The 26,766-nt window shown below is 45.3% G+C and overlaps 1 protein-coding gene across 1 annotated transcript in view; it reads right to left on the reverse strand.

Annotated features, from left to right (window-relative positions):
* VSTM4 (V-set and transmembrane domain containing 4) overlaps window positions 1–26,766 on the reverse strand; it is a 102,155-nt gene that overhangs the window by 40,484 nt on the left and 34,905 nt on the right. Inside the window, exons 4-5 of the mRNA XM_054437011.2 lie at window positions 22,027–22,134; window positions 9,799–9,832 (exon numbers count right to left, since the gene is read on the reverse strand). Coding sequence (XP_054292986.1) covers window positions 9,799–9,832; window positions 22,027–22,134 — 142 coding nt within the window. The remainder of the gene's footprint in view (window positions 1–9,798; window positions 9,833–22,026; window positions 22,135–26,766) is intronic.

Below are 26,766 nucleotides of genomic sequence, written 5' to 3' on the forward strand. Positions count from 1 at the left end.
CCCAAAGATGCTGGGTGCTTCCTCTGGCCCAGGGCGATCTTTGCACCCGGACATACGAATTACAAATCAAAACACTTCTTTGAGGTCTGTTCAATCTTATTCCTTCTTGAATGAGTAGATGCCCCTCCTCCTGGGCACAAAGCTGTCTGTCACACACTCCAAAGGGATGTATTGTGGTCCGAACTGGGACACCTAGGGATGTCAAATGCTTTTGTCAAGTCAAAGATCCCCATTCAGAAACTCTTAGTGCATGGAGCTAATGGAGCTGTGTTGGCTCCAGTCCTCCCAACATCCTTCCAGGCCCCCTGAGCTCTTTTTGCTCCACACATCTTTGAAAGGTGTCACTTCCGCTGATTATTTTACTTCCAGAAACGTCCATGTATTTCCTGTCTTCCTGCCTATCTTGGTTCTGACAAGAAAGATGCCTGACACAGATGGAGGGAGGGATCAATCTGTTCCTTTCCAAGCAGCTCTATGGCCTCCTTCCAAGATTTCACACAGCATACTCGCCACCCCATAACCCCATGCTCAGAACATTATGTGCAGAATCTTGAAGGAGGGGCATTGGTCTCCACAACTATGGTGGCAATTCGTTGCCATCTTTTAAAGTAAAATGAATAATAGTAACAACTGTAGATACCCCTTCTCCCCAAGGTCAGCTGCCATTGATAAACACCAAGAACTCATGCAAACAGGGGGAGTTTCCTAATGTCTTGCCTTAGGCTTTTTGAACTTGCTCCAGCAGCTTTCCCTGCCACTGAAACACACAAAGTCAATTGGTTCCATATGCCAGGAGCTGCTTAAAAGTTGCAGAACTTCACTTTCAAGAGGGATGAATGGTGCCACCCACTCACAGGGACCCTTTGAAATGATTCTTTTCCATTAAGTGGGTGACATGTACCAACCACATAGAATTGTGTCTAGTGCACAGTAAGTGCTTACAGGGAGTCACCTATCATGACCTTACTGGCATTATTATCCATCATTATTACCACAGAAACTGCTCTCCGAGTCCTTGAATAGGAAGCAGGACAAGGCAGTATTCTCTACAACCCAAGTGAGTGCCTATGCACCCAGAAAGGATGCCAGACCCTTGTGGGTTGCAAAGCTGTGGTCTCTGCTGCATCTGCTCCATGACATTTCTGCATGCATCCTCTGCACAGCATTAGAATAAATGCTACTCCTTTGTGAGGTATTTGCCAAGCCATCTCCCTGTCCACAGTTCCCCCATGACCTTTATAATAAATGGTTTACATCACCCAAGAAGCTCATCCTTAGAGCCACAAGAAGCTCCTGCAGCCGCGAGGGAAGCTCTTCCTTTGCATTTTCCTGCTGGCTTCATGAAGTCCACAGCAGAGACTTTGCCAGGCTAGCGTTTTTGTTTGAGCTAACATTTTTGTACACTAGCTGGTGAGATCAGGAGATACTTTAGTGGTGCTCCACAGGGTCGCAGGCTTGGCTCCTAGTAATAATGGCAAGGAGAGGTGACTCCTCAGCATCTTCCCAGCCAGGGGTAATGCTGTGTTTGGGTGGGAGACCCCACTCCTTGTTCAGCCTCAGTCCATGCTGGAGGCTGCTCCACTAACTGCCAGGTTGTGCCTGCTGGTTAGGAAGAGAGATGACTCATTCACAAAGGCCATGGATGGATGCATGTGGGCTGACCCCTGCTGGCACCTGTCCCTGCCCAGGGGAGCCTGCCTGGCCTGGGTTCTCATCACCACCTGGACACAGCACTTCCCAGAGAAGGGCAGGGGCTGGAAGCCACCACCCTGATGACCCTGTGTCCCTCTGGCCAGAGCTGCCCTGAGACCTGCCCACTGTAGCATCGCTAGTTAGGTGAGCTGCAAGATTCCTTCCTGGACAAGACAGTCTGAGCCGGCTTTTCTGTCACCTGGTATATTAGTTCATTTGTGTTGCTATAAAGGAATATCTGAGACTAGGTAATTTATCAAGAAAAGAGGTTTATATTGGCTCACCGTTCTGCAAGCTGTGCAGGAAGCATGGTGCTGGCATCTGCTTCTGGGCCTCTGGTGAGGGTCTCAGAGGCTTCCAATCATGGCGGAAGGTAAAGGAGCGGCCTACATATCAGCCAGCGAGAGATGGGGCAAGAGAAAGAGGAAGGAGGGCCAGTCTCTTTTAAACAGCTAGATCTCGTGTGAATTCATCAGGTGAGAGAACTCATTCATTACAAGGACAGACCAAGCCATTCATGAGGGATCCACCCCCATGACCCAAACACGTCCCACCAAGCCTACCTCCAACATTGGAAACTACATTTCCACATGAGATTTGAAGGGAACAAACATCCAAGCCATAACCTGGATTCAGAAGGTTTGTAAATGACAGAGGGCTAGTCATTGGTCTAATCATTGGCAGTTTCATCCATGCTCTTAGTCTGAGGAAACCAACTGTGCCTTGCAGAGTTTTTCTGAGAACAAGAAATAAATCCAGTAAAGAGCTGGGCTGCACCAGTCTACGACCACTGTTCTCTCATCGAATTCCTATGGAAACCCTTAGCGACAGTGACAACAGGCAAGTCTGTGCCTGCTGTGGAGGATGAAACATTCCCAGAAAGGCTGAGTAAGTGGCCCAAGTTCACAAAGCTGCCAAGTGGCACAACTCTACCTGACACTGAAGCTGTCGGAATCCAGGTGCATATTCTTTATGCCAGGAACCACCCCCACCTCACAGGCCTGCCCTCCCCACTCCCACCCCTGCCTGGAGGGCTGTGGAAGAAGGACACTGGGCCTGAGTGCTGGGATGCGGTGGGGACACGACAAGGTAGTAATGACCGTGGGGGCATGGGAGGGAGGTGGCCAGGGAGACCCCGTCCCTGAGTCTACTGCCCCCATCCTCACCACCTTGCTTGCTCAAGTGGACATGGGCAGAGGGAGGGCACAGGCATGCATGCGGGTTAAAATCCAAGCAAGCAACAGTGAGAAATGGCTGGGGCACAGCATAAGTCTGTTTAGAGTTCTGGTGTTCTTTGAGACTGAGGGTTCACTCAGGAGGAGAATGACCTGACTCTGACACGTGTCCCAGAAAAGCCCCTGAAAGAACTGATTAATCTGACCCTACAACTGATCACAGTAAAGCCTGTTCATTTTGGTGAGGTTTGCTTTCGCAAACAGATGCCTCTAATGAGAGGCCATTGGACCTCTCTAAGTCAGGCGGCTGCAATGTCTCTGCGGCCATCCTCAGCTTCCATATCTATACCCTGCCGCTTCTCCTTCCATTGCCTTGACTTTCTGTACCATTCATTGCTGCACTATAACTTCCCTCATTGGCAAGTACTTTATTGTCTCAATCCCATAAGTAGAGATGAAGCAAAAGGCCAGGAGACATCCTGGCTGGGAATCGGCTTTGTGGTGCCCCTTCAGTCCTCCTCACAACTTTCCTTGCCCTGCAGGAAAGAAGGCATCTGGATCCATTGGAGAGTCATTGCAGAATGGACTGCATCACAGCTCTGTGAAACTGGGGGGATTTCATTTTCACTCCGGGTTTCCAGGAATTTTGGAGCAATTTTATATCCTCCAGCTGAGCTGCTCTCAGGGCTGTCCTCCCCGGGAAGGACACATTGAACCTCACAGATCCCTGAGACGCTTACTCAGGCCCTGCTCTCTGCTCTGCATCCTCAGAGCACTCTGCCCTGGGAAAGGAACAATCTCCCACTCCTGAAGGTCAGGGCCACCCCTCCAAGAGACAGCAATTTACAACCTCAGGGACAATAAACATTGAAGATGAGATTTATTTTCCTTCCATTTGAACTTTTCTTAGCAAGTCATGGAATTCCCTTGAGTCTCCAGGTTCTGGCCTGGCTACTTGGCAAGGCCCCTCATTCAGTGACCGCAGCCTCAGAGCCAGCACATGGTCTCTTCGGGAGGCCCTTCCCCTCCCCTGCCTGAGGGTTTCCAACCCAGGCATCTTGTCCTGACCCTGTACTTTTTGTCTGTTCCCCCTTAGGATGAAATGGTTAGAAGCCAGAGAAGGGCATTCTTCTTGATCACAGCTTAAGACTCCAGGGCCCCATTTGCCCATGGCAGCAGCACAGAGCAGGCAGACAGATGAGGGTGCTGGGACCTGAGAGCTCCTGGCACAACAGGGACAGGAGGAACTGCCTGGGCTACAGAGGCAGAGCACAATTCAGGCCAAAGCCAGGCATAAAGGCAAGAATTGACCAATTCACTAACACTGGCAGCCAGTCTGGGCTGCACTAAGTCAAACAGGCATGAGGTTCTAATCGGGAAAATGAATGCAAAGTTGGCCAGGAGCTGACTACCAGGTTTATGGGTCAAGGCCTGGCCCTAGCAGGGTCCTGGGATGGAGGTAGAGTAAATGCAGGCTTTCTAGAGGCAAATCTGTGGGTTGACCCAACAGGAGACCGCTCATAGGGAGAACTGCCACTCAGACACCCAACCAACCTGACAGTGCCCAGCATGGCTGGCAGAGAAGGAGGCAGCCTTTGAACAAGATTCTGTGGTCATCTTGACCTCATTTATCCCAGGGCTGAGGGGAGATCAAACTCTGTTGTCCACCAGGCTGGGATGACATCCTTGCTGTACTTCTAGCCTCAGTCAGCCCCAGCTCAGAATGAGGAAACTGTAAGGGAAAAAAGAGGGGCCCCAGTCGCCAGAGGCTTCTTGCTAGACACAAAAGGCCAGACAAAAACATCACAGAAAGCAAATCCTGAGCATGTTGGCGGGCTGATCATCCACAGCTCTGACAATCTCCAGCCATTACCCAAGTCTGAAATGCCAGAATCACCCTAGTCTTGGGGGCCTTATTGGGACATATGATTGAAAAAAGAAACAAATAGTTTTATTGAGGCATAGTTGACGTACCATAAAATGTACTGATCACAAGTGTACAATTCAATAGCTTTTAGATTCATACATCACTACAATACAGTTTTAAAACATTTCTATCACCCCCAAAGGTTCCATCTTGTATTTTTATAGTTAATCCCCACTCCCACCCTCAGCTGTAGGAAACCACTAATCCCCTTTCTGTCTCCATAAATGTACATTTTCTAGGCATTTTATCCAAATGGAATCACACGATATGTAATTTTTTGTATCTGGCTTTTTCCACTTAGTATTGTTGGGGCTCATCCATGCTTTGGTCCATACCCAGTGTGTTCCTTTTTATTACTAAGTAGTACCTCACTGGGTGGATATATTCATTTTGTTTTCCAATTCACAAGTTGATGGATATATCTAGATTGTCTCTGATTTCTGGTTATCATGAACACAGCAGCTATGAACAACTGCATATACGTTTTTGTGAGATATATGCTTTCAGTTCTCTTGGATAGATTCCTATGAGCGGAATTGCTGGGTCATAGGGTAAGTTAAAGGTTTTAAGAAACTACCAAGTTGTTTTCCCAAGTGGTGGCACAATTTTATATTCCCACCAGCAATGTACAAAGATCCAATTTCTCCACATCTTTGCCAGAAATTGGTATTGTCTGTCTTTTGAGTTATAGCCATTGTAGTGGGGGTATAGTGATATCACTTGTGGTTTTAATTTGCACTTCCCTAATAGGTAATGACACTGAACATCTTTCATGTACTTGCTCACCATTTGGATATCTTCTTTAGGAAAATATCTGCTCAAATCTTTTGTGCCCATTTTTAATTGTGTTATCTGTCACCTCATTATTGAGTTGTGAGAGGTCTTTATATATTTTAGGAACAAGTTCTTTATCGGTTATCTGATTTGCAAATATGGGGCTTACTTATCTTTTCATTTTCTTAATGGTGTCTTTGGAAATGCAAAGGTTTTTAATTACATCAATTCTTTCATTTATGGATCCTGTGTTTAGTATCACTTTGCCCAACCCAAGGTCACAAAGATTTTCTCCTGTTTTCTTCTAGAAATGTTGTAATTTTAGCTTTTATGCTTAGGTCTAAAATCTATTTTTAGTTAATTTTGGAGGCAATGCAAGACAAGGGTCTCAGTTTATGTTTCTGTATATGGATACCCATGTGTCCCAGCACTGTCTGTCAAAAGGACAAAGCTTTCTCTTTAGAACTGTCCTGCCATCTCTATCAAAAGTCAGTTGGCCATAAATACAAGGATTTATTTCTGGACTCTCAATTATGCTACATTGATCTATATACTTTATATCAATACTTCAGTGTCTCCATTACTCTAGCATTAGAATAAGTTTTGGACAGAAGAACTGTAAGTCCTCCAACTTTGTTATTTTTTAAAATGTACATATATAATCTAGAATCAGCATGTCACTTTCAACAAAAAACTGTTTCCACATTTAGAGATTTTCCTGCAGTCATTTTGTTATTAATTTCTAGTTTGATTTCACTGTGCTCAGAGAACACTTTCTCTATTATTTCAATTATTTCAAATTTGTTGAGGCTTGTTTTTCAGCCCAGGATATGGTCTATTTTGATGAATGTCCCATGGAGCCTTGAAAAAATATTTGTTTTTTTACTGTTGGTTAGAGTGTTTGATCTGTCTCAATTGGGCGCCATTGGTTGATTGTGTTGTTTAGATCTTCAATAACCATGCTAATTTTCTATCTACAGCAGGTCAATCAGTAGATGAGGGGGAGGAATTGAAGGCTCTAACTAAAACTATAGATTTAGCTATTTCTTCTCTCTGTTCTTTCAGTTTTTGCTGTTTAAATTTTGTGATTCTGTTGTTTGACTTGTACTCATGTGGAAACTTGTCTTTCTGATGGATTGAGCCTTTATCATCTAATGTCCGTCTTCACCTCTAGTAAGGTTTTTTGCCCTGAAGTCCATCTTATCAGCTACAGTACATCTACACCTGATTTATTTTATTGTTTGTGTGTTATATCTTTTTCTATCCTTTTACTTTCAATCTACTTATGTCACTGTGTATAAAGTGAATTTCCTATAAAAAGCATACCAGTTGGGTCATTTTTCTAATCCACTCTGCAAGTCTCTGCAATTTGATTGATGTATTTAGACCATTTACATTTAAAATAAATAGTATTTCAGCAATTAAGGCTACCATATTATTGTTTGTTTTCTGGTTACTTCCTGTAATTCTCATTCCTCTGTTTCTTTGTGTTACTTGCATAAATTTTAAGATCTACCTATAGGAATTCTGAGTGTATTGTTTTTGCAAAGTTATTTTAGTGATTGCTTTGGTCATTACAATACACATATGTGACTTTACATGGGCTACTGGCACCAACATTCCATTGCTTTGAAAGGACTTTTGACTTCTATTTAGGTCATTTTGCCTCACTCACTTTTAAACAGTGTTGTCTTGAGCATCAGACAATTCTATAATTTTTATTTAAATCCTCAAATGTGATTTTTAAAACTCACAACTATTCATGGAAAGAACACTCTACCATATGTACTCCTATTTCTGCTCTTTCCATTATTCCTTCTTCCTTCTTAAGGCTCCAACATTTTTTTCTGTTTCAAGATTGTATTTTAGTCATTAAAGTAGGTCTGATAGTGGCAACCTCTTTTAGCTTTCCTTCTTCTGAGAATGTCTTTATTTCCCTTTCATTCCTGGAGGACAGTTTTGCTGGATATAAAATTTGGGGTTGGCAGTTCTTTTATTTTGGTATTTAAAAATGTGCCATTTCCTTCTGCCCTTCATGGATTCAGAGCAGAAATGCACTGTCATTCAACTTTGTTTTCTGTTCAATTATCATGTGTTTTCAAGTGGATTTTATTGAGATTATTATGCCTGGCATTCACTCAGTTTCTTAAACCTATAGGGCTTTGTCTTTTGCCAAATTTGGGGAGTTTTCAGCCATTATTTCTTCTAATACTGTTTTAGATCTACTCTGTTTATCCTCTCCTTCTGGAACTCTGATGATAGAATGTTGGATCTTTTGTCCTGTAGGTCCTTGAGGTCTGTTCATTTTTTGTTTGTTTTTAGTCTATTTTCTCTCTGCTGTTCAGATTAGATAAATTCTATTGCTCTGTCCTCCACTTCACAAACTATCCACTGACATCTCCACTCTCCTATCGAGCCCAAACAGTGAGTTTTTCATTTCTGTTTTTGTACTTTTTAGTTCTATAATTTCCATATGTTTGTTTTTTCTTTATTGGCTGAGTTTTTTTATTTTGTCAACTGTTTTAAGATAATTTGAATTGATGATTGAATCTATTTTTTTTTAAGAAAAACTGCTTTAAGGCTGCAGGTGGTGCTTCATGCCTGCAATCCCAGCATTTTTGGAGGATGAGGTGGGTGGATCACCTGAGGTCACGAGTTTGAGACCAACCTAGACAACATGGTGAAACCCCATCTCTACTAAACGTGCAAAAAAATAGCTGGGCATGGTGGTGGGTGCCTATAATCCCAGCTACTTGAGAGGCTGAGGCAGGAGAATCATTTGAATCTAGGAGGGTTGCAGTGAGCCGAGATCATGCTATTGCACTCCAGCCTGGGCAACAAGAGTGAAACTCCATCTCATAAAAAGAAAAAAACTGCTTCAAAATTTTTGTCAGATAATTTCAACACCTGATTCATCTCAGTGTTGACCTGATCTATTATCTCTTCTCATTCAAATTGTGATTTTTGTGGTTTTTAAAATGATGGGTGGTTTTTTTATAGTAGCTTGTCAGAAGGTCCCAGGTCCTATTTAAATCTCTTATTTTTGTAGGCAGTCACCCAGGTTTATCATGTAATCTTGGTCTGCTTCTATGGGCTATAGTTCCAATGGTATTTTCATTTTCAGAGCCTTTACAGTATTATTTTGGTCTGTTGGGTTTATATGGTGCCACTGGGCCCTGCTGGTGCTGCCAGAGGGGACAGAGAGAGTTTCCTCAGATTTGGAAGCTGGATGTTTTTCAGCAGGGGAGAGAAGCCTCACACCCATGGAGATGAAGAAGCTTCCTTGCTGGGCCACTTTTGTGTCTAGGTGCCTCTTGCTGGCTCTTCCCTGAAGCCTTGGTGTCACCTGGTTGAGGAAGGGAGTCTTAGCCTGGAAGAAAAAGTGAGCTCTTCCTCTGGTGCTCATTGTGGGAGAAGCCCCTGATCCATCCTCTTTGCAGCTGATGCTGGGCTCACTTGAGGTTTTCAGGGGAACTCCCCTTTGATCTTACATGGGGGAGGAATGAGCTTACATGAATGTTTTCTGTTGCTAGATTGGAGTAGGAAAAAAGCAAGTCTGGGTGACCTTCTGCTGTTGGATGGGAAAACATAAGATGTCTCGCAGCTGTGTTACTCCTCCAGTCCTGGGATTCCAAACCAGTTTACCTTCTTTTCACCACCTTTCAAAGTCTTCATTTGGTTGTCTCTTATGTTATTTCCAAGGTTTAAAGCTTTACTCAGCAGGGAAGAGAAGGAAGAAATTGACCTATGCCATCTTGTCTGGATCAGAAGTCCCAAATTTTTAAACACTTTGAATTAGCAATATCTCTTATAACTATTATGTTACCTATAAGGTGTGTCTCACCAGCTAAAAGCAGGGCATACAGTAAGTCAGCATTGGTGAAGAGAATTAGGGGTGTTTGTGGTCAAAATGTATCAAAGTGGTTCAGGTCAGGTGTGAGCCCCTTCCTAAACTGGGGAGCAGCTCTGCAGGACCATACACCAAGCCTCCTCCAGCAAGCCTCCTGGGCCAGCAAAAGCTGCATGCTCTCTGGATCCCTGGGGGTGAAAACCAGACTGTAGACCTTGGAAACATGCAAATGCATGCAGGATACACATTTGCAGGCATGTTTGTGGACAAATATGCAGACCTTTAGGTAAAACTACAAATTTAATCAATTTATTGGTAATATCAAAAGAAAGTTAAATGGCAAAGAGTTTCATCTGAAAAAAGGAAGAAAATATTCTTACCTGTTCTGAGGGCATTTCACCAAATAATGTCTCACTGTGAAAGGAAAAATAAAAGAAGATGGTAAACAATGCTGCTTCAGATATATATGCTCCAGGAATTACCAGGAAATGCAGGGAGCCAGGTGTTGTTCAGGTACTGGTGCTATACCACCCAACTCTCAAGACTTGAATACTTCTGTTTGGAAGAGCACAGCAGAGCCATCACATGGACATCACAGTAACTGGATACGTCCCAGCCAGGGATCTAGCCAGGCATTAAGCCATATAACCCAGACTTCCTGGGTATTCATTTTGGGCCAAGGCAGGTTAAGTTGGGATCCTGGAGTAATAGAGTCACCCAACCTCTAAGCTCTGCCTGAGTCATAAGAAAGCCCTCTTGAGGCCAGATGGAATAACCTGTCCATTTAGAAGCTCCTCATTGAAAAATGAGTTTGAATTATCTGATTAATGCTCTTCCAGGACTAAAAAGAGGCCCTCGGGAAAACAGTCTTGGACCAAAACCTCCTTCTACAGGAAAACCAAATGATTCTGGCTGCAGAGGAAAAGTAAGAATACCTAGGCACATAATCCAGCAAGTGTCCACTCTGAGGTTCACAGCTGAATTTACTTCAAATAGAGGTAAAGCTGAAACAACCAGGGGGACCCTTGAATTGTGTGGTAGATTGTTACATCAGTGGACCCAGTGAATCACACCTCCTTGTATGTGTCCACACCCACGTGTACCCTCTCCCAAACTGACTCTGGGCTTGGCCATATGAACTTGCTTTGGTCAAGAGAACATTAGCCAATGTGTCACAAGCAGAGGTGTAAAAGACACATGTGCTATGGGGCTTGCCCTCTCTTGTTGCAGGGAATTCTTCTGTCACCACATGAGGAAGCCTGGCTAGCCTACTGGAAGATGAGACTACATGGGGCAGACACCAGCTGTCCCAGCCAAGGCCCCAAACAACCAGGTCCCGGGTAATGCATCAAGAGACTGCAGCTGCATGAATGACTCCAGCTGAGACCAGCAGAAGAAATGGTCAGCTAAGCCCAGCCTAAATTGGCAACCTGTGGAATTGAGAGCAAATAATAGTTGCTTTAAGCTGTTATATATGGGGTGATCTGTTATGCAGCTTCCAAAGTAAGATGAGAGAATCACAGCTTCAAATGGAACTGTACAGGTTTATCTGGTTCAGCCTCCTATTAATACCTAAACTCTTTCTGTATTCCACTTACTTAGCACCTACTGTATACTAGATAATCTATAGATGCAACAATAATAACAACCATAGTTAGTATTTATCGAACATTTCATGTGTCCCTGGCACTATTCTAAGCTTATTAGATGGATCAGTGGTCTTCAGTCTAGGGTCTGGATACCCATGGGTACTCTTTGGAAAAACAGTTTTAAGGAATCACCTTAACATCCTCACCTCCCATTGTATTCTTTCCTAAGAATGTATTCTCTTAGAACATGCCTGAGGTCTGGCCGTATTCATTTCCCTTCCCCCCTTTTAACATCACCCTTTTCTATTCATAAATCAAAGCACACCATCCTGGAGACCCGTCCCAGATTGAAACGTAAATGGGGCATCAAACAAGAATTAATGTAAAATACTAATATCTGTGTCAATAAAGCAAATTATTAACTAGGCAACTAAATCTTTCGCAAGGGGGGGATGTTTCTAATACTTTGCTTTCAACAAGGATTGAATAATGACCTAATCCAGTTGTCATCTGGTAGAGTATTAAAAATCATTTTGGATGATAAATCATGATGTGACTTTTGACATATACCTTGGAAGTAGTTCTAAAAATTGAGAAGTATAAGAAAATTTCATTCATTCATTCACACTCTCTTTACATTGAAGTATTTCAGAGCTAATATCTATTAACAAAATTGATGATAAATTTTATCCCTAAAAAATTCATACAAGGGTATATGAAGTAAAAATAAAAATCAATTTCAATAAAAATGCATTCCCAATAAATTTTGCTTCTTATGGCTATTAATTATGTATCTAAATTTATGATATGTTTATGTCATTTTGATTAATCTTATGCTAATTTTCCAAAGTTTACTAATTATGCAATACTGATTAGTCAATCTAAAAAACATTTTAACAGACACTTATGAAATGAGGAAATTAAAAAACTATGAATTTAAATTTGTACACACATATTATCTTACTGATAAGTAAAATAGGGTAATCAATAAAGAACCTTAAAAACAAAAGCCGTATTACAGTAGGATGAAATTTTGTGGGGAAGTGTATTGAAGATAAAAATTCAAGGAGAAGAAGGAACAATACAAAATTTCTAACAGTTAAAGATTGTTTGGGTAGGTATTTTTTTTCTCATGATGGCTTTAAATAAATGAAGACAGTCATTAAATTCAAGACATTTAGATGTGAAAGAAAGATGGATCTAATCATTTCATTTTTAAGATGTCAAAGATGGAAGTTACATCTTTTGCAACAATTTACATTTATGATGAAAAAGTTTAGATGTCAACAAAAAAATGATTGAGTGCATAGTTTTTGAAATTATTTTAGGAACTATGCAAGCAAAAAAGTTTGAAGACCACAACTTTGTATTCTAACTTAATATTCACAGTAGCCTTGTCATTACTTTTATCTTACAGCGGAGGACACTGAAGCACAGAGAGATTAATAAACTTGTCCAAAGTCACTCAGGTGATGTTACGGGCTGAATTATGTCTCCTCCACTAAGCCTAACTGAAGCCTAATCCCCAGTACTTCAGAATGTGACTGTATTTGGAGATAGGATCTTTAAAGAGGTAATTAAGTTAAAATGAGGCCATTAGGCTGGGCCCTTATCTAATTTGACTAGTGTCCTTAAAAGTGAAGGAGATTGCAACAAAGACAGGCACAGAGGGAAGACCATGTGAAGACACAGGGAGAGCAGCAGTCTCTAAAGCCCAGGAGAGAGGCTTCAGGGGAAATGAATCCCGCTGACACCTTGATCTCAAGACTTCTGGCCTTTAAAACTGTGAGATAATATATTTCTGTTGTTAAAGCCACGCAGTATGTGGTACTTTTCTGTGGTGGCCTCAGCAACCTAATACACCTGGGAAGCGCCAAAGTTGGGCAGCTTGGCTCCAGAGCCCTCTTGTAACTACAGTCATCCCTCGTATCTTTGGGGCATTGACTCCAGAACCTCCCAAGGATACCGAAATCCGAAGATGCTCAAGACCCTTATATAAAATGGAGTAGTATTTCCATATAACCTACGCACATCCTCCTGTATACTTTTAATCATCTCTAGATTATTTGTAATACATAATACAAGGTAAATGCTATGTAAACCATTGTTATACTGTCTTTTTCATCAGTATGATTTGTATTGTTGTATTGTTATTTTTAATTGTTTTTTAATCAAATATTTTTTATCTGAGTTTAGTTGAATCCTCAGTGCAGAACCTGTGGATAGGGAGGACCAACTGTACTCTGCACCATTCTCAGACACTGGGCAGCTGGTGTCAGGGGTCCTGCAGGTGGGGAAATAGAGTCTCATAGAAGAAATGGCCAGATCACTGTGCCACAGCTGGAGTCAAGCAGTGATGGGACTGGGACCCAAGATAATCCCATGAGCTGACCGGTGTTTTGGCAAGTCCAGTGCTTGGGGTAGCAAGGTGAGCAGCCTGGAGATCAGGAATGCAGGGAACAGTAGAGCAGCTGCAGCATTCCCCGGAGGCAGGGAGCTGACTAAGAAGGGCCAGGAGCCCGATGAGGCCAGACAGTGCCAGGGTACAGGAGACACACCCCTGCCAGCGCTTGCTGAGGCACTGTTCTGAGGTCTCGGCGGTGTGTATGTGGGGTTGATGGTCCCATTAAGAGGGACTGCCCACAGGACCAAAAGTGATTCTAGACATCAAAGATGAGGTTTACAGGCACCTGAGAAATAGACTTCACTGAGAGTTACCCTTAAATATGCATAGCATAATTAGTGCTATTAATACTTACCGAAGTGTGCCAACCCAGCTTAGCCTCCCCAAGAAGCAGAAATCATAAGAGAAAGATTCAGGTGTCAAGAGTTTATGTGGGAGGCGATCCTAGGAAACCCACTGGAAAGTGCGGGAGACCAAGAAGAGAATCAGGCAATAAAGGGTGCATAATGGAGCCAATACACCCCGTGGGCTGTGGCCTGGCACCAGGCACTTGACCTAGAAGCTCCGGCTCCACGCAACCGTCCTGCACAGAGGTGAACATTCAGGATGTGTTCTCAAATGGTGATTTTAGGATCTTTAGGACTTTGAAGACTCTAAAAGGAAGGCTTATTTTTGCAACCTCTCCTGATAAGAAGAAGCAGGCCCTGGGCCACTCCCTACCACCTCCACCCTTTCTTCTTCTTTTCAGCTGGGACCATGCTGCTCACACTCTTGCCCCATGGCAAACCTCCCAGATGGCATGTCCAGCCTGAAGGCTCTGTCTTCCCCATCTAGACCTGTCCCTATCACCACTGCCACCCCAAGCTGGGTGATTTCAGGTGGAGGCAGCCTTACTCCCATCTTATCAGGCCCTGTAGCAGTGTCGGGACCTCCAAGGCATGGTTGATATCTACCCACCTTACCCCTATGCCCTGGCCACATCTTCTGACCTCCAGGCTTTGCACAGGCCCTGCAATAGGACCCATGGATGTTTCTGCTCTATCCATCAAGTACCTGCACTCGAGGCAAGGACTATGGCAACCCCGGCATTGCAAGGGGTCACAGTACTTCATGCACAGTAAGCACCCAGGAGCATTTTCAGAGTGAAGGACCACAGTACTCTCCCCATCTCCTGCAGCCCAGCACAGGCTGGGCGTCCTGCAGCCTGAGAAAGCACCTCCCTCATTCAGGGTTCAACCCACAGCCCCTGCCTGCATTTCCCCAGTGGGAGAGAAAGGAGCAGGGTGCACCCCTTACTACACACAGCCCTGTTTCCACCATGTCAGGCCCCAGAGCCCAGCCCCCTCCAGGAATCAGTCCTGCCTGGACAACCTTCCAGGCCTACAGTTATAAGGACAGGACCACCTCTATCACCAAGTGGGAAGCTGAGAAGAAGAAGCAAGTCTTCCACCTCCTGCCCCTTTGGCACAAAAAGCCACTTAAAGGCCACATTTCTTACAGGCAAGGGACCAGCATGCACAGCTGTCTGTCCAGGGTCCCATAGTCCCACATGGCAGCCATGAGCCCCAGGTGGCTATCAAGTCCCAAAATGTGATGAATCCAAAATGAGATGTGCTGGAGTGTGAGATCACACTGGATCATGAAGCCACACCTTAGCATAAAAAAAGAAATATCACATATCTCATTCATCATCTTTATTTGTTGATACTGTTGGAATGATATTCCGGATACAGTGGGTTAAGTAAAAATATTAAAATTAATTTTACTTATTTCTTTTTACCTTTTTGAATGTGATTACTAAAAATATGGTCAAATCACCTCTATGGCTGACATATTTCTAGGGGGCAGCATGCAAAGGGCCTTCATTTGTCTGAGCAGCTGGGCTGCCAATGGTGAAGGGGCACCCCAGGAAAGATGAGCCCTGCATATGAGAAGGTGCCCCTGCAAGCTGCCCATGCCAGGAAGGGCAGTCACTTAGCACAGTGAAAGTACCTCCCACAGCCCCAAAAGGTAAAAGGAACTTTCATTCCAATGTTAGAGAAGAGTTGGGAGTTCAGAAGACCCACTTTATAAATAAGGGAGCTTGAATCTAGGCTCCAAGTCCAGTGCTCCGGGGAGGCTAACCAACCCCCACAAAGGAAAAATAGGTGCTCAGGGGGCCTGACGAGAGAGCCAGCTGAGCCTCCTGGCACCCACTGAAGAACCAGAGAGATCTCGCTCCAGGTCTCCAGGTATCTGACTCCAGATGAATGAGTCCTTCCTCCTCTCAAAGGCCCCAGGCCATCCTCCGCTCCTCATCCACAGCCACCCCATTCTGTACTTGGAGGCCTCCTCCCCGCCCGAGTCTGGCTGTGGGTGGGATGCAACCTCCAGCTCCCTTTTCTTGCATCTCTGGAAGGAACAGCCACAGGCCCTTAGCTTCATCCTCATGGAGAAGCAGAGTGTGCCTGGGACAGGGGAGGCATGGGTGCTTAACAAGCCTTGGGAGGTTCTGTTTCCAGTTCTAGCACAATCTGTGCAAACCAAACAGTATCACAGCTCACATGATGAGTACAGAGAAAGAAGCCAGGCCACTCCTCTTTCCTATCTAGTTCGAGTTTGTGCCTTAAAAACTGCACATTTAAAAGCTCAGTCACAGAAGGTTGGATTGTTGGAGCCACTCCAAGGCAGCAGGTCAGGACTAATTCGCGAACAAGCAAAAGTCTTTGGAAACCAGTATGATTGAGGAACCAGCAGAATAATTCCAGGCTGGGCCCTGGGCCACCAGGATTGGTGTTTTTCAGAGTGACTCAGTGCTGTCAAGGCCCTGGGATGAGGTGCCTGGCACTGCGGGCACAACAAAGAGCAAGGACGGAGACTTGAGGCTCAGGAGGGAAGGGGAAACATGTTTGTGCTTGGCAAGCAACATATGTGTGCAGTCAGCTCCAGCTCACGTGAATGTTGAGCACCCTTAGAGGCAAACCAGTGCCAGGCTTGGGGTGAGGGCAGAGAAGCAGCAAGGCTGAGGGTGAAGAGGGGCTGGCCTGTGGCCTCCTGGCTCCTGGGATGGGCTGTGTTTATCTCAAGCTCCCACTGGGGGTTGCATCCGGAGTGGGACCAGCTACTCTGATGTCCTCTTTCCATGCAGATGTTGCTGCAGGTGCTAGAGAACAGATGCTGGGCTCAGCTCTCCTGTCCACATGTGTGTGAGCAGCCTGCATACCTTGATGCCCTCAGCTCCCACACATGCAGGAGGGGTTGGGTCTCCTGCATGTGGTCAGGATGAGGGAAGCCCAAAAAAACACACAACTGCATAGAGAGACTGGAAACCGTCAACAGAACAAGCACTGTTCTGTTGTGTATAGATGTTCTCAGCAGTATATAGATGTATTACTAATTTTAATCGAGGTGATGCAAAGTTTGTTATAGTGCAGTGCATTAAATGACAGAATATGTTATATTAGAAAGTTAAGAGTGTTGCAGGTTTTAGTGATGTCATTTCTGAGGATCAGTGGGTTCTTTGGACACACATGTCTTGGTCTACAAATGCTTGACTGCTTCCAATGAGAGCCATGGCCACCTTCAGCTAATCCATAAAAGAAGGAGCATCTTGGGGTGCAGCCTGACATGGGGGGATGTGCCCTGTGCCTGCCGTAGCTCTGGTACCTGCCAGAGCCTAAGACTTTGGAATCACCATCAGCCCCATGGCTCAAATCCCTTCTAAACCTGCTTGGATGCAAATAGGGCATGCTCCTCAGGAACCAGCTGGTTGCTGGGGTAACAGCTCAGCACCACCAATCCTCAGGCCCCACAGGTGGTCACAATTATGCCCCAGCCACCACGAATGATTGGGCAGTATCCCTTAATCCTCCTCAAACTTGCTCCTTGCTTGCTTGGCCTCCCTTGTTTCCCACTGGGCCTGGCAGTGAGAAGAGACAGCAATAAAGTCTCCTTTGAGTGGTGATTTAAAGATAACCACACATTCCTCACCACTCTTCCTCTTCCCTAAGTCTGGCCCGTCCTCACAACTTGCTGTAATTGATAGAATGTGGGAGAGTGACACAGTGCCAGTGTCCAGTCTAGGCATGTCCTTGGAGCCTGGAGCAAGTTGGGGGGTATGGCTACCTTGCTGGTGACACCACAGGGAGAGAAATGTCACCAGCCCTGCTGTCCTATTTGTCTCAGAGGCGGGCCCCAGGGCTGAGAGTGGCTCTACCTTGGATCTCCAGTCCTGGTCAACTTCAGGTGGCTGAAGACACACAGATGACTCCAGGTGACACTGCCAGAAGAACCACCCAGTTGAGCCCAGCCCAGTGCAGAATCTTGAACAAATAAATGTTGTGTTAAGCCACTACTTCCTGGGTGATTTGTTACTCAGCAAGAGATACCTTGAACATTTTGGGATTACCAGTGTGTGTTGACAGGAAAGACAACTATTCTTAGTTATACCTTCAAAGCCAGGAAAGAAGTCTTGACCATCTTAAAACAAGGCCATACTTATCATATCCTTTCTGTCCTATCACATCATTTTTGTTATTAAATTTCATAGAGAAAAAAAGGAAGAGTCCAGGCCTCATGGATCTACAGATCCATGCAGATCTACCTGCAAATCTACCTGCCAGTCTGCTTCTGGAACACCACCTGAGCCTGAGCCACCTTCTTGGGCACCATCTAGGGGAGGGAACACCCTCAAAACCCCTTGCAGTGGTGCCAGGGCTCTGGGAGGATGGCTTCTACTATGGCCCTAAAGTGGAAGGCACAGGGCTTAGATTCAGAGGAAGTGGGGTATGGGTCCTGAGCAATATCTGGGCAATTTGCCACTGCTCTGCATGTCCCCACCTTCTCAGCTAGGACACAGGGGCTTGATGTGACCACTTACACCCCAGACAGAGCATGGCAGAAGCAGACTCACTCACAGACAGTGTCCCATTTGCACCATGACTCCCTTGCTGAGCCTGTCCCAGGGGGTCCCAGAGGCCTTGTTTCCTCCAATTCAATGGACCTGGGAATAATCAGCTCAAAGCCCATGGTTTCCAGGGGAACAATCCTGCCCTTCCCCCAACCACAGGACAACTTGGAACGCTCAGGGAATCTTCTGATTATAGCATTGATTAGGGACAATCCTTGACCATTGATAGGCCATGGCAGGGAAGCTTGACATCTGTGATATATAGGAAAGTCCACAAATGAAGATTTCTCCTATAGACTTTGAGTAACCCTCTTGACATTCATGCAGAAAAGAGGAAACCTGTTCATGAGAGCCTGGAAGCCAAGTCCAATTTATGTAGAAACACAAGGTGTGTATTTTCTCCATGCTAATGCACAATGAATGTTTAAAGGGTGTGCAAATTGGCTGAAGAGTGTCTTTTTTCATTAAAAACCCTACCAACAGTTGGGATGTTAGGAATCCCATCACCATGGGCAGTGCCTCTCCTGGATATTATGGCCCATCTGTGTCTGTCTATGCTGATCCTTGTCCCCTGCATGTTGAGTCTTCGCATATACAAACAGGTGCTTATCTAGCGTTTATTTCAAGTGTCAAATATAAAGGATTATTATCTTCTCTGAAATTCACACTGATTCAAAGAAGAGGTGTAATACTAGAATTTGTCTCAGTGTGCTATAAATTACTTTCCTCTGATTTTTCCTTTAATTATAAAGTATTAAGTTGATTTGAGGGGGTACAGATAGTATAGCTCATCTATGAATTTCATTTTAAAATAGTAGAGATCATTCCAAAATACTTGTTGTAAAAGCAGGATGCTTGATGTGATAGAGGTAAGAAGAGCAGCTCTAAGGCCTTGCTACTCCAAGCATGGCCTCACACTAGCAGCAGAGCTGGCTGGAAATGCAGGATTGCAGGCCTGCCCCAGACATCCTGAATCAGAATCTGCATTTGAGCAGGTTCCCAGGTGAATGGTCTGCTCCTGAAGTTTTGGGGAGGGCTGTTCTAAGACTCCTGGGCCCAGCTGAAGGAGACTACCTAGGCCCATCATGCACAGTCCTCCATCCTTGGTCCCACAGTGAGTTGAAAGATGCCTGGCTCCTGAAGGTGCATGGGGCAAGACCTGCCCTGTCAATGGGAGTTGCACTCAACCAAAACCAAACTACTAGGAGCTGCAGGTACTAGCTAGAGCTGTCTTGGAAGAGCCTCAGCAGCAACTGCCATGGAGGGCTAAAGAAAAATTCCCTTGGCAAGGTCAGCTCCCTGATAGCCAAGGTTTTCTTGAATAGAAACATGAGAGGCTTGGGAACCCAGCTTGGAAACTGCCTATGTGGCTTCCACACTCCAGCAGTTGAGAGGCTGGGGCTCAACTTCACCCTACCGCTCCCTGGTTTCACAGCCTTCTCAAGCTCCTCAGCTGTGCTGTCAGGTAAGAGCGTTGTGGCTCTCGTCCAGGGTCACATAAGCACATGGAGGGGCCATATGAGGTGCCTGGCCCACAGCGGGTGCTCAGACAACGCTCTGGACAGCTGGGGTTTGGGGAGGGCTTTCAGGCACTGTGCACAGGTGCACATGGGACCGTCTGAGGCCCACTCCAGTGGGGATGAGGCAGCTGGGATCCCCATTCTCTGAAGCCTCTCTGTGAGGCCTGGAGGAGGATGCCAGGTGCTCCCACATGTCCCAGTCTGCCCTTCTTGGCCCTGCTTTGTTTCCCTGATCCTGTCTAGGGCCTAGCAGGGCCTGCAGCCCATGCAGACTCTCAATCATGCCCCTGAGCCCAGGCAAAAGTGCCTTCAGAGCATACCCAGCTTGGAAACTGCCTATGTGGCTTCCACACTCCAACAGTTGGGTGTAAGGCAGGTGGGAAATAAACCCATTTGTCCACCATGTGCTGAGTATCTGTCCTGAGCCAAATTCCAAGGAGAATGAATTGAATGTGTGGTCCCTGCCTCACACACTGTCCTCTTGAAGGGAGGCCCATGCCAAGGCACAAGTGCAACGTGCCACAAGCTCACAAGAGTATTCAAGGGTTGAGAACAGGAAAAAAGCTGCATTGCCACTGATGAGGGAGGTGGGTGTTGAAGGGGAAGGCCCTGGAGCTGGCTTTGAAGGACAGCACAGAGACACAGGCAGAGGCAGGTGGGAGAGCATGGGCTCCAGAGGAAAGACACCCATGCTACAGCCTCCGCCCCATTGCCAATTGCGGAGCATGCTGGAGTTCTCCACTGCCCTCTGGGTCCCCGTCCACCTTTGTCCAACCTGCTCAGCCCTGGAGGCACCTTCCTGCTCCTGGCCCCTGGCTTCTGGTGGGTGGCACCAAGGGCAATAGCAGCAGGAGATCCAAAGTGGGGAGGGGAGAGGGCCTGAGGAGTGTACCATCCTGGCTCCCTCCCAGCTGCCTCCTGGTTTGTCAGGAGCTGAGTCCCTCTCTGCAGACCCCTGATGGTGACACCTCTCCCAAAGCTGCAGTTACTGCATGGTGCATTCCAGGAACCTCCCCTCCCCTTGTCCCTTAAGGTCTAGGATGGAAACAGCATCCCATGGGTACTTGTCATTGGATGTGTCACCTCCCTCATTGTCCCTTAGCCTTGCCCACACCCCTGCATTAATGCTGCACAGAGTCACTGTTGGAGTGGCCCCTCAAACTGTGACCACTGAATCTAATATTTCCAAGCTCTATGACCTTGTATAGTGACAATTATTTTGTATAATTAGAGCCATATGTCAACATAAAAGCAGGACACTCGCTGGAGCCTGTGTTACAGGTTTTAGCATCTTTCTTTTGGTAACTTAGTCCTCACCATGAGCCTGAGACTGGTGCACTCCTGCCTCCTCCATGTCGCAGATGAGGAAAGCAGGCACAGAAGGAGGTTGTCAGCCTGTAAGTAAGGGAGCCACTGGAACCGGAGTCGGTCCATTTCCAGAGCTCGGCTCTTACCCTGGTCATCTCTGGGAGCCACAGTGTCCCCAAGCTGTTTTGGAGATTCTGAAGCAGGATGCAGGGAGAGGCTCTCAAAGGAGACCTCCAACAGGAGCTGCTGGGCAAGTGAAATCGGGGCTCGAGGAGCAGCAGGGACTCTTGAGAAAGCAGGCAGTGTTCATAGAGATATGAGAGTCATGAGAACTTCACTTTCCTGAGAGGAAGGCAGAAGGCAGGAAGGGCCTGAGGGCAGAGTGCAGGGAAACAGGGACACCAAATTGAAAGGAGACAGAAGGGAACTCTCAGACTGGTCAGGGAAAGAATTGGGGAGACTTCCCAAGTGTCACCTGCCTGCCAGTGAACGCTCATAAGAACATTCCACTGAGGGAAGAGGGTGTCAATCCCTTCATAAATGAGGGAACCCATGTTCAGAATGGCTCAGGAACTTGCCCAAAACCTCAGCCTCAAACCGCAGAGTCAAAATACAACCCTAGGCTCATCGGACGCCACAGACTTTTCAGGGAGATTGACAGCAGGAAGGGGCCTCAGAAACCGAGAAAGGGGAAATTCAGTGATGTCAGTGATGGCCACAGTGTATTTTAGCAGAGTCCAAGGGAAACACAGCTTGCTCACTTTGCCCACAGTCACAGGTAAATAATTTCTGCCTCACAATGCACTTTTCCACCAAGGTGGTACTTTGTCTAGCATCTTCCGCCCGTCTGTGGTCGGGGTGTGCTCCCGTCCCAGACATGACCTTATCTGTTTTCTTACCTCTGGATTTCCGCTTGTTAAACACAGACTGCCAGACGATGACCAGCATGAAGAGCAGAATGCTGAGGATCCCCACGCAGCACACGAGGACAGCATACACATAGAGATCTGAAAGGCAAGGACAGACACGTGAGTCAGCCTTCCAAGGGCCGCAGCAGGAGAAGTGCGCTGGCAAGAGAACTATCAGAACTGGAATATTTGAAATCGCAATGCTACAGTCAACAAGGCAGTGTGGTATTGGTGCAAGGACAGACACAGATCAATGCAACAGAACAGAGAGCCCAGAAATAGACCCACACAGGCATGCTCAGTTGATTTTTGACAAAAGTGCAAAAGTAATTCAATGGCGGAAGGACAGTTTCTTCAATCAATGGTGCTGGGTCAATGGGACTTCCACTGGCAGAAAATAAAACTAAAATAAACCTCACCTTTTATTGAAAAATTAACTCAAAATGAACCACAAACCTAAATGTAAAATGTAAGCTAGAAGACTTTAGAAAAAACCCACAAGAAAAATCTTTGGGATCTAAGAATAGACAGAGTTCTTAGACTTGACACAAGAGGCACCATCTATATTAGTAAAACTTGATATACTATACTTGACTTTACCAAAATTAAAAACTTATGTTCTGTAAACAACCATATGAAGAGGATAAAAAGTCAAACAGACTGGGAGAAAATATTTGTAAACCACATATCCAACAAAGGACTACTATCCAGACTCTAAAGAACGCTAAAAACTCAACAGCAAAAAACACACAATCCTGTTGGAAAAATGAAAAAAAAAAAAAAATACAGACATTTCACTAAAGAGAATGTACAGGTGGCAAACAATCCCATGAGAAAATGTTTGACTTCTATTGCTGTTAGAGTAATGCAAAATGCAACTACAGTAAAATATCCCTCATGCCTTTCAGGGTGGCTAAAATAAAAAATAGTGACATCCCCAAATGGTGGCAAGGATACAGATAAACTGGATCACTCAGACGTGGCTGGTGGGAATGTAAAGCGGCTCAGCCACTCTAGATTAGAGCTTGACAGTTTCTCAAAGGAGACACCTGTAACAACCATTCAGCCCAGAAATTGCACTCCTTGCATTTGTCCCAGAAAAATGACAGCTTAAGTTCACATGGAAAACTGTACATGTATGTTGGGTAGCCAAAAACTGGAAACAGACCGGATATCCTTCAGCAAGTGAATAGTTAAACAAAGTGTGGTACATCCACACCACAGCATCCTCAGAAATAAAAAGAACAAACTATCGACACACACACACACCTGGATGAATCTCCAGAGAAGTATGCTGAGTGAAAAAAAAAAAATTCCAAAAGGTTACATTCTTGATATGACATTCTTCATCAATGTAACATTCTTGATACGACAAAATTATAGAAATAGAGAACAGATGAGTGGTTGCCAGAAGTTAAGAAGGGGGTGGTGGTGGGAGGAAAATGGGTTTGGCTACAAGGGCCACTTATAATGACAGAAATATTCTGTATCTTGACTGTATGGATGTTAATATCCTGTTTGTGATATTGTTTTATGGTTTTGCAAAATGCTATCATTGGGAGACATTAGGTAAAGGACACAAACTGGTACAAGGGATCTCTGTGTATTATTTTTTTTAGAAATTGATTTTTTCTTTCTTGCCCTGTGGCCCAGGCTGTAGCACAGTGGCATGATCTTGGCTCAGTGCAACCTTCTCCTCCCAGGTTCAAGCATTTCTCCAACCTCAGCCTCCTGAGTAGCTGGGGCTACAGGTCTACGCCGCCACACCCAGCTAATTTTTGTATTTTTGGTAGAGACAGGGTTTCACCATGTTGGCCAGGTTGGTCTTGAACTCCTGACCTCAGGTGATCCCCCCACCTCCGCCTCCCAAAGTGCTGGGATTACAGGCATGAGCCACCACGCCTGGACAGAAATGGATGTTAATCTACAATAATTTCAAAATAAAAAGTTGTCTAAGTTTAACAGTTAAACCATGTTCATGTACATACATCTCTTTTAGAGATAAGGTCTCACTCCATCACCCAGGCTGGAGTGCAGTGATAAAATCACAGCTCACTGCAGCCTTGAACTCCTTGGGCTCAGGAGACCTTTCCGCCTCGGCCTCCTGAGTAGCTAAAATTACAGACGTGAGACTCAGTGCCCACCTACATATACTTACATTTCTTAAATTCTAATAATCAACTTTATCATTAATCTGATCAATACAATGCCGAGCTGCTCAGAAAGTGAAAAGGGAAGCCAAAAGCATTATTCTAACCATCTTTGAAGAAAAATGCCACAGGTATTTATTAGAACGTAGCAAAAATGTTTCTCTGTTGACTTAAATTTCTACAACCAACAGACATGTACTATCAGCCATGGTCAGTACTTTCCTGAGCCCAAGAAAGATAAAAATGCACGCGCAAAGACTTTCTCTTCAAGAAATAGAGGACCACTTAGTAAGTGTAACAATAAGAACGTGTGTCCAATACCAGGAACACTCAGAGGGACCCAGCCCAGCCTGGGGAAGCTGAGAGAAGCTTCCAAGAGGACTAGAGTTCTGCACCGAGTTGTATTTAAAATAACAAAAAATACAAAAATGTATAGAAAAAAGCCATCAGCCATCTTGTCACCCTGAGATAACTACTATTAATAAATATTTGGTATACTTTATGGTGAATATGCATATATTTTAAAATTGAGATCGTATGCTTTCACATCTTTTTTTCAATTTCTCTCATTTTCTCAATAAATTCTTTTCAAAAATGATTCAGAATCATTTTGAAAAATATGATAAAAGCTTATCATATTAATATATCAGCAATGATTTAACAATCTCTTACTATTGGCTACTCAAAGTATTTCTACCTGTTCCCCATCATAAATAATTCTATGGTGAGCATTCATGAACATAAAACTTAGTACAACTCTCACAATATGTTCTCAAGATTAAGTTCCTAGAAGTGGAATAGCTGAGTCAACAGAAAAGAACATTTGTAAAGCCCTTGGGGCGTGGAGAAGCAGTTAGTTAAGTGCTTAAGCTGAAAAAGCAAGCCTACTGGGAGTAGCAGGTGGCTGGCTCCCAGGGAGAGCCTGGAGAAGCAGGTCAGGCTTATGGTTAATGAGAGGGAAGGGAGCATGAAATGGAATCAGACATTCAGGTTCCTTTTGACTCTCCCCTCCCTGGCCTGGGCCCCAGGGAAGCCCAGCAGAACCTCTGCCCCTGGAGTCCATGAGATCTTCCTGTGTTCTTAAGGCGGTCAGCATTTTTGCCTAAGCTAGTTTGAATAGATTTCTGCTCTTGGCAATTTAGATGTCTGGACTAAAAATAAAATAAGTAGAAAGTGCTTTAGGGCAAGGTAGCAGGTGAAGGGTGCATCTGCACTAATATTTAAGGAGAGAGGGGCAGGTGTGTGGAAGGGAGTCTCCTACAAAGGATCAGAGCCAGTCATGGATACAGAGGAGGGCTGGGGCGAGAGTTCTGGAAGCCCAGAAGAAAGCACTGTGAGAAGGATGCCTTAATAGCATCAACTGCTGGAAAACATCCACTCGGTTTTGCTCCTAGGAAGCTACTGGGAAAGTCTTGGAGGAAAGCCCTGTCGGTAGGCTGGTGGGGGCAGAGTCAGGTTAGAGAGGTCCAGAAGCTGATGGGATGTGAGGAGCTTAAGAAAGTTCTCACATATCTAAAAATCAAAACCGCCTTTCTAGTAAATGCTTGTGTCTCTGATGTGTGGGCTCTGTAGATTAACAGGGTGGGGTCAGATTAACTGTGAGGGGTCAGAGTTAGGAGAGAGGCTGCAGCATCCATTTAAACAGTGTGAAACTCAGCAACAGGACTCTTGGATTCTGGACAAGACACTTCATGACGAACTCAGGGACAGACCAAAGTTCACAGACCAGGATTTGTGGCAGGATCCCAGGGCACAGGAATGGCCACAACCCAGCAAACCCACGGCCAGTCCTGCCTTTCCACATTGGTCAGCAAACTACTCCAGAACAGGATGGCAGAGCCCTTGCTGGCAGGAGAAGATGGTGAACAACACAGTCAGGCTGCCAGGCCGACACAACCTCAGGCAGGTGAACACAGCATCTGCCTGGAAGGGACTACGCAAATGTGGTCCCTAGACCAAAAGGCAGGGTAACTTGCCTTTAGTCTTATTCATGGAGTGGAGAGAAAAATTGTCTTACAAAAGCTGACATGCCCATGGAGCACAGCAACTGATCCACAAGCTCACCTCTTCATCTGAGCTCTTTCCTTCACTTCAGGACAGCAGGAACCCAGCAGGGACAAGGTAGCAGGTAAGAACTGCAGTAGGCATCTCTCCCCAAGTGTCCCTAGCAGCATGCTGCAGACATCTGGGGCACACTCTGCCCAGGCAGGAGGTGAGGGGCTTCAAAAGGCCCAAGCTACAGTTTCAGATCGCAGCTTCCTCAACATGGCTCAAAGGGGGCTCCCCACAGGCAGCCAGAGCTACAGAATCAGAAAACATCTGGCGACTCCGGAAGGCTCAGCTGGCCGCCAAACACACAGGCCTCCATTTATGGACACCAGCCAGCGGGCACCTCCTGCCTGCGTGTGGCTCCCCACACACACAGGACCGGTCATGGCCACTCTCTGTTTTGTTCTTGAAGCTACAAATCTGTAAAAAGTGCTGCCTTGCAGGGGAAGAAAAGCTCAGAAAGACCACCTGAATTCCCCTTGATTGAGCAGCAACCAGTATGCCTATGTTCCGAATTTTTTTTTCCTTCTGT

This window comes from Pongo pygmaeus, chromosome 8, assembly GCF_028885625.2.
Source record: "Pongo pygmaeus isolate AG05252 chromosome 8, NHGRI_mPonPyg2-v2.0_pri, whole genome shotgun sequence".
NCBI lineage: Eukaryota > Metazoa > Chordata > Mammalia > Primates > Hominidae > Pongo > Pongo pygmaeus.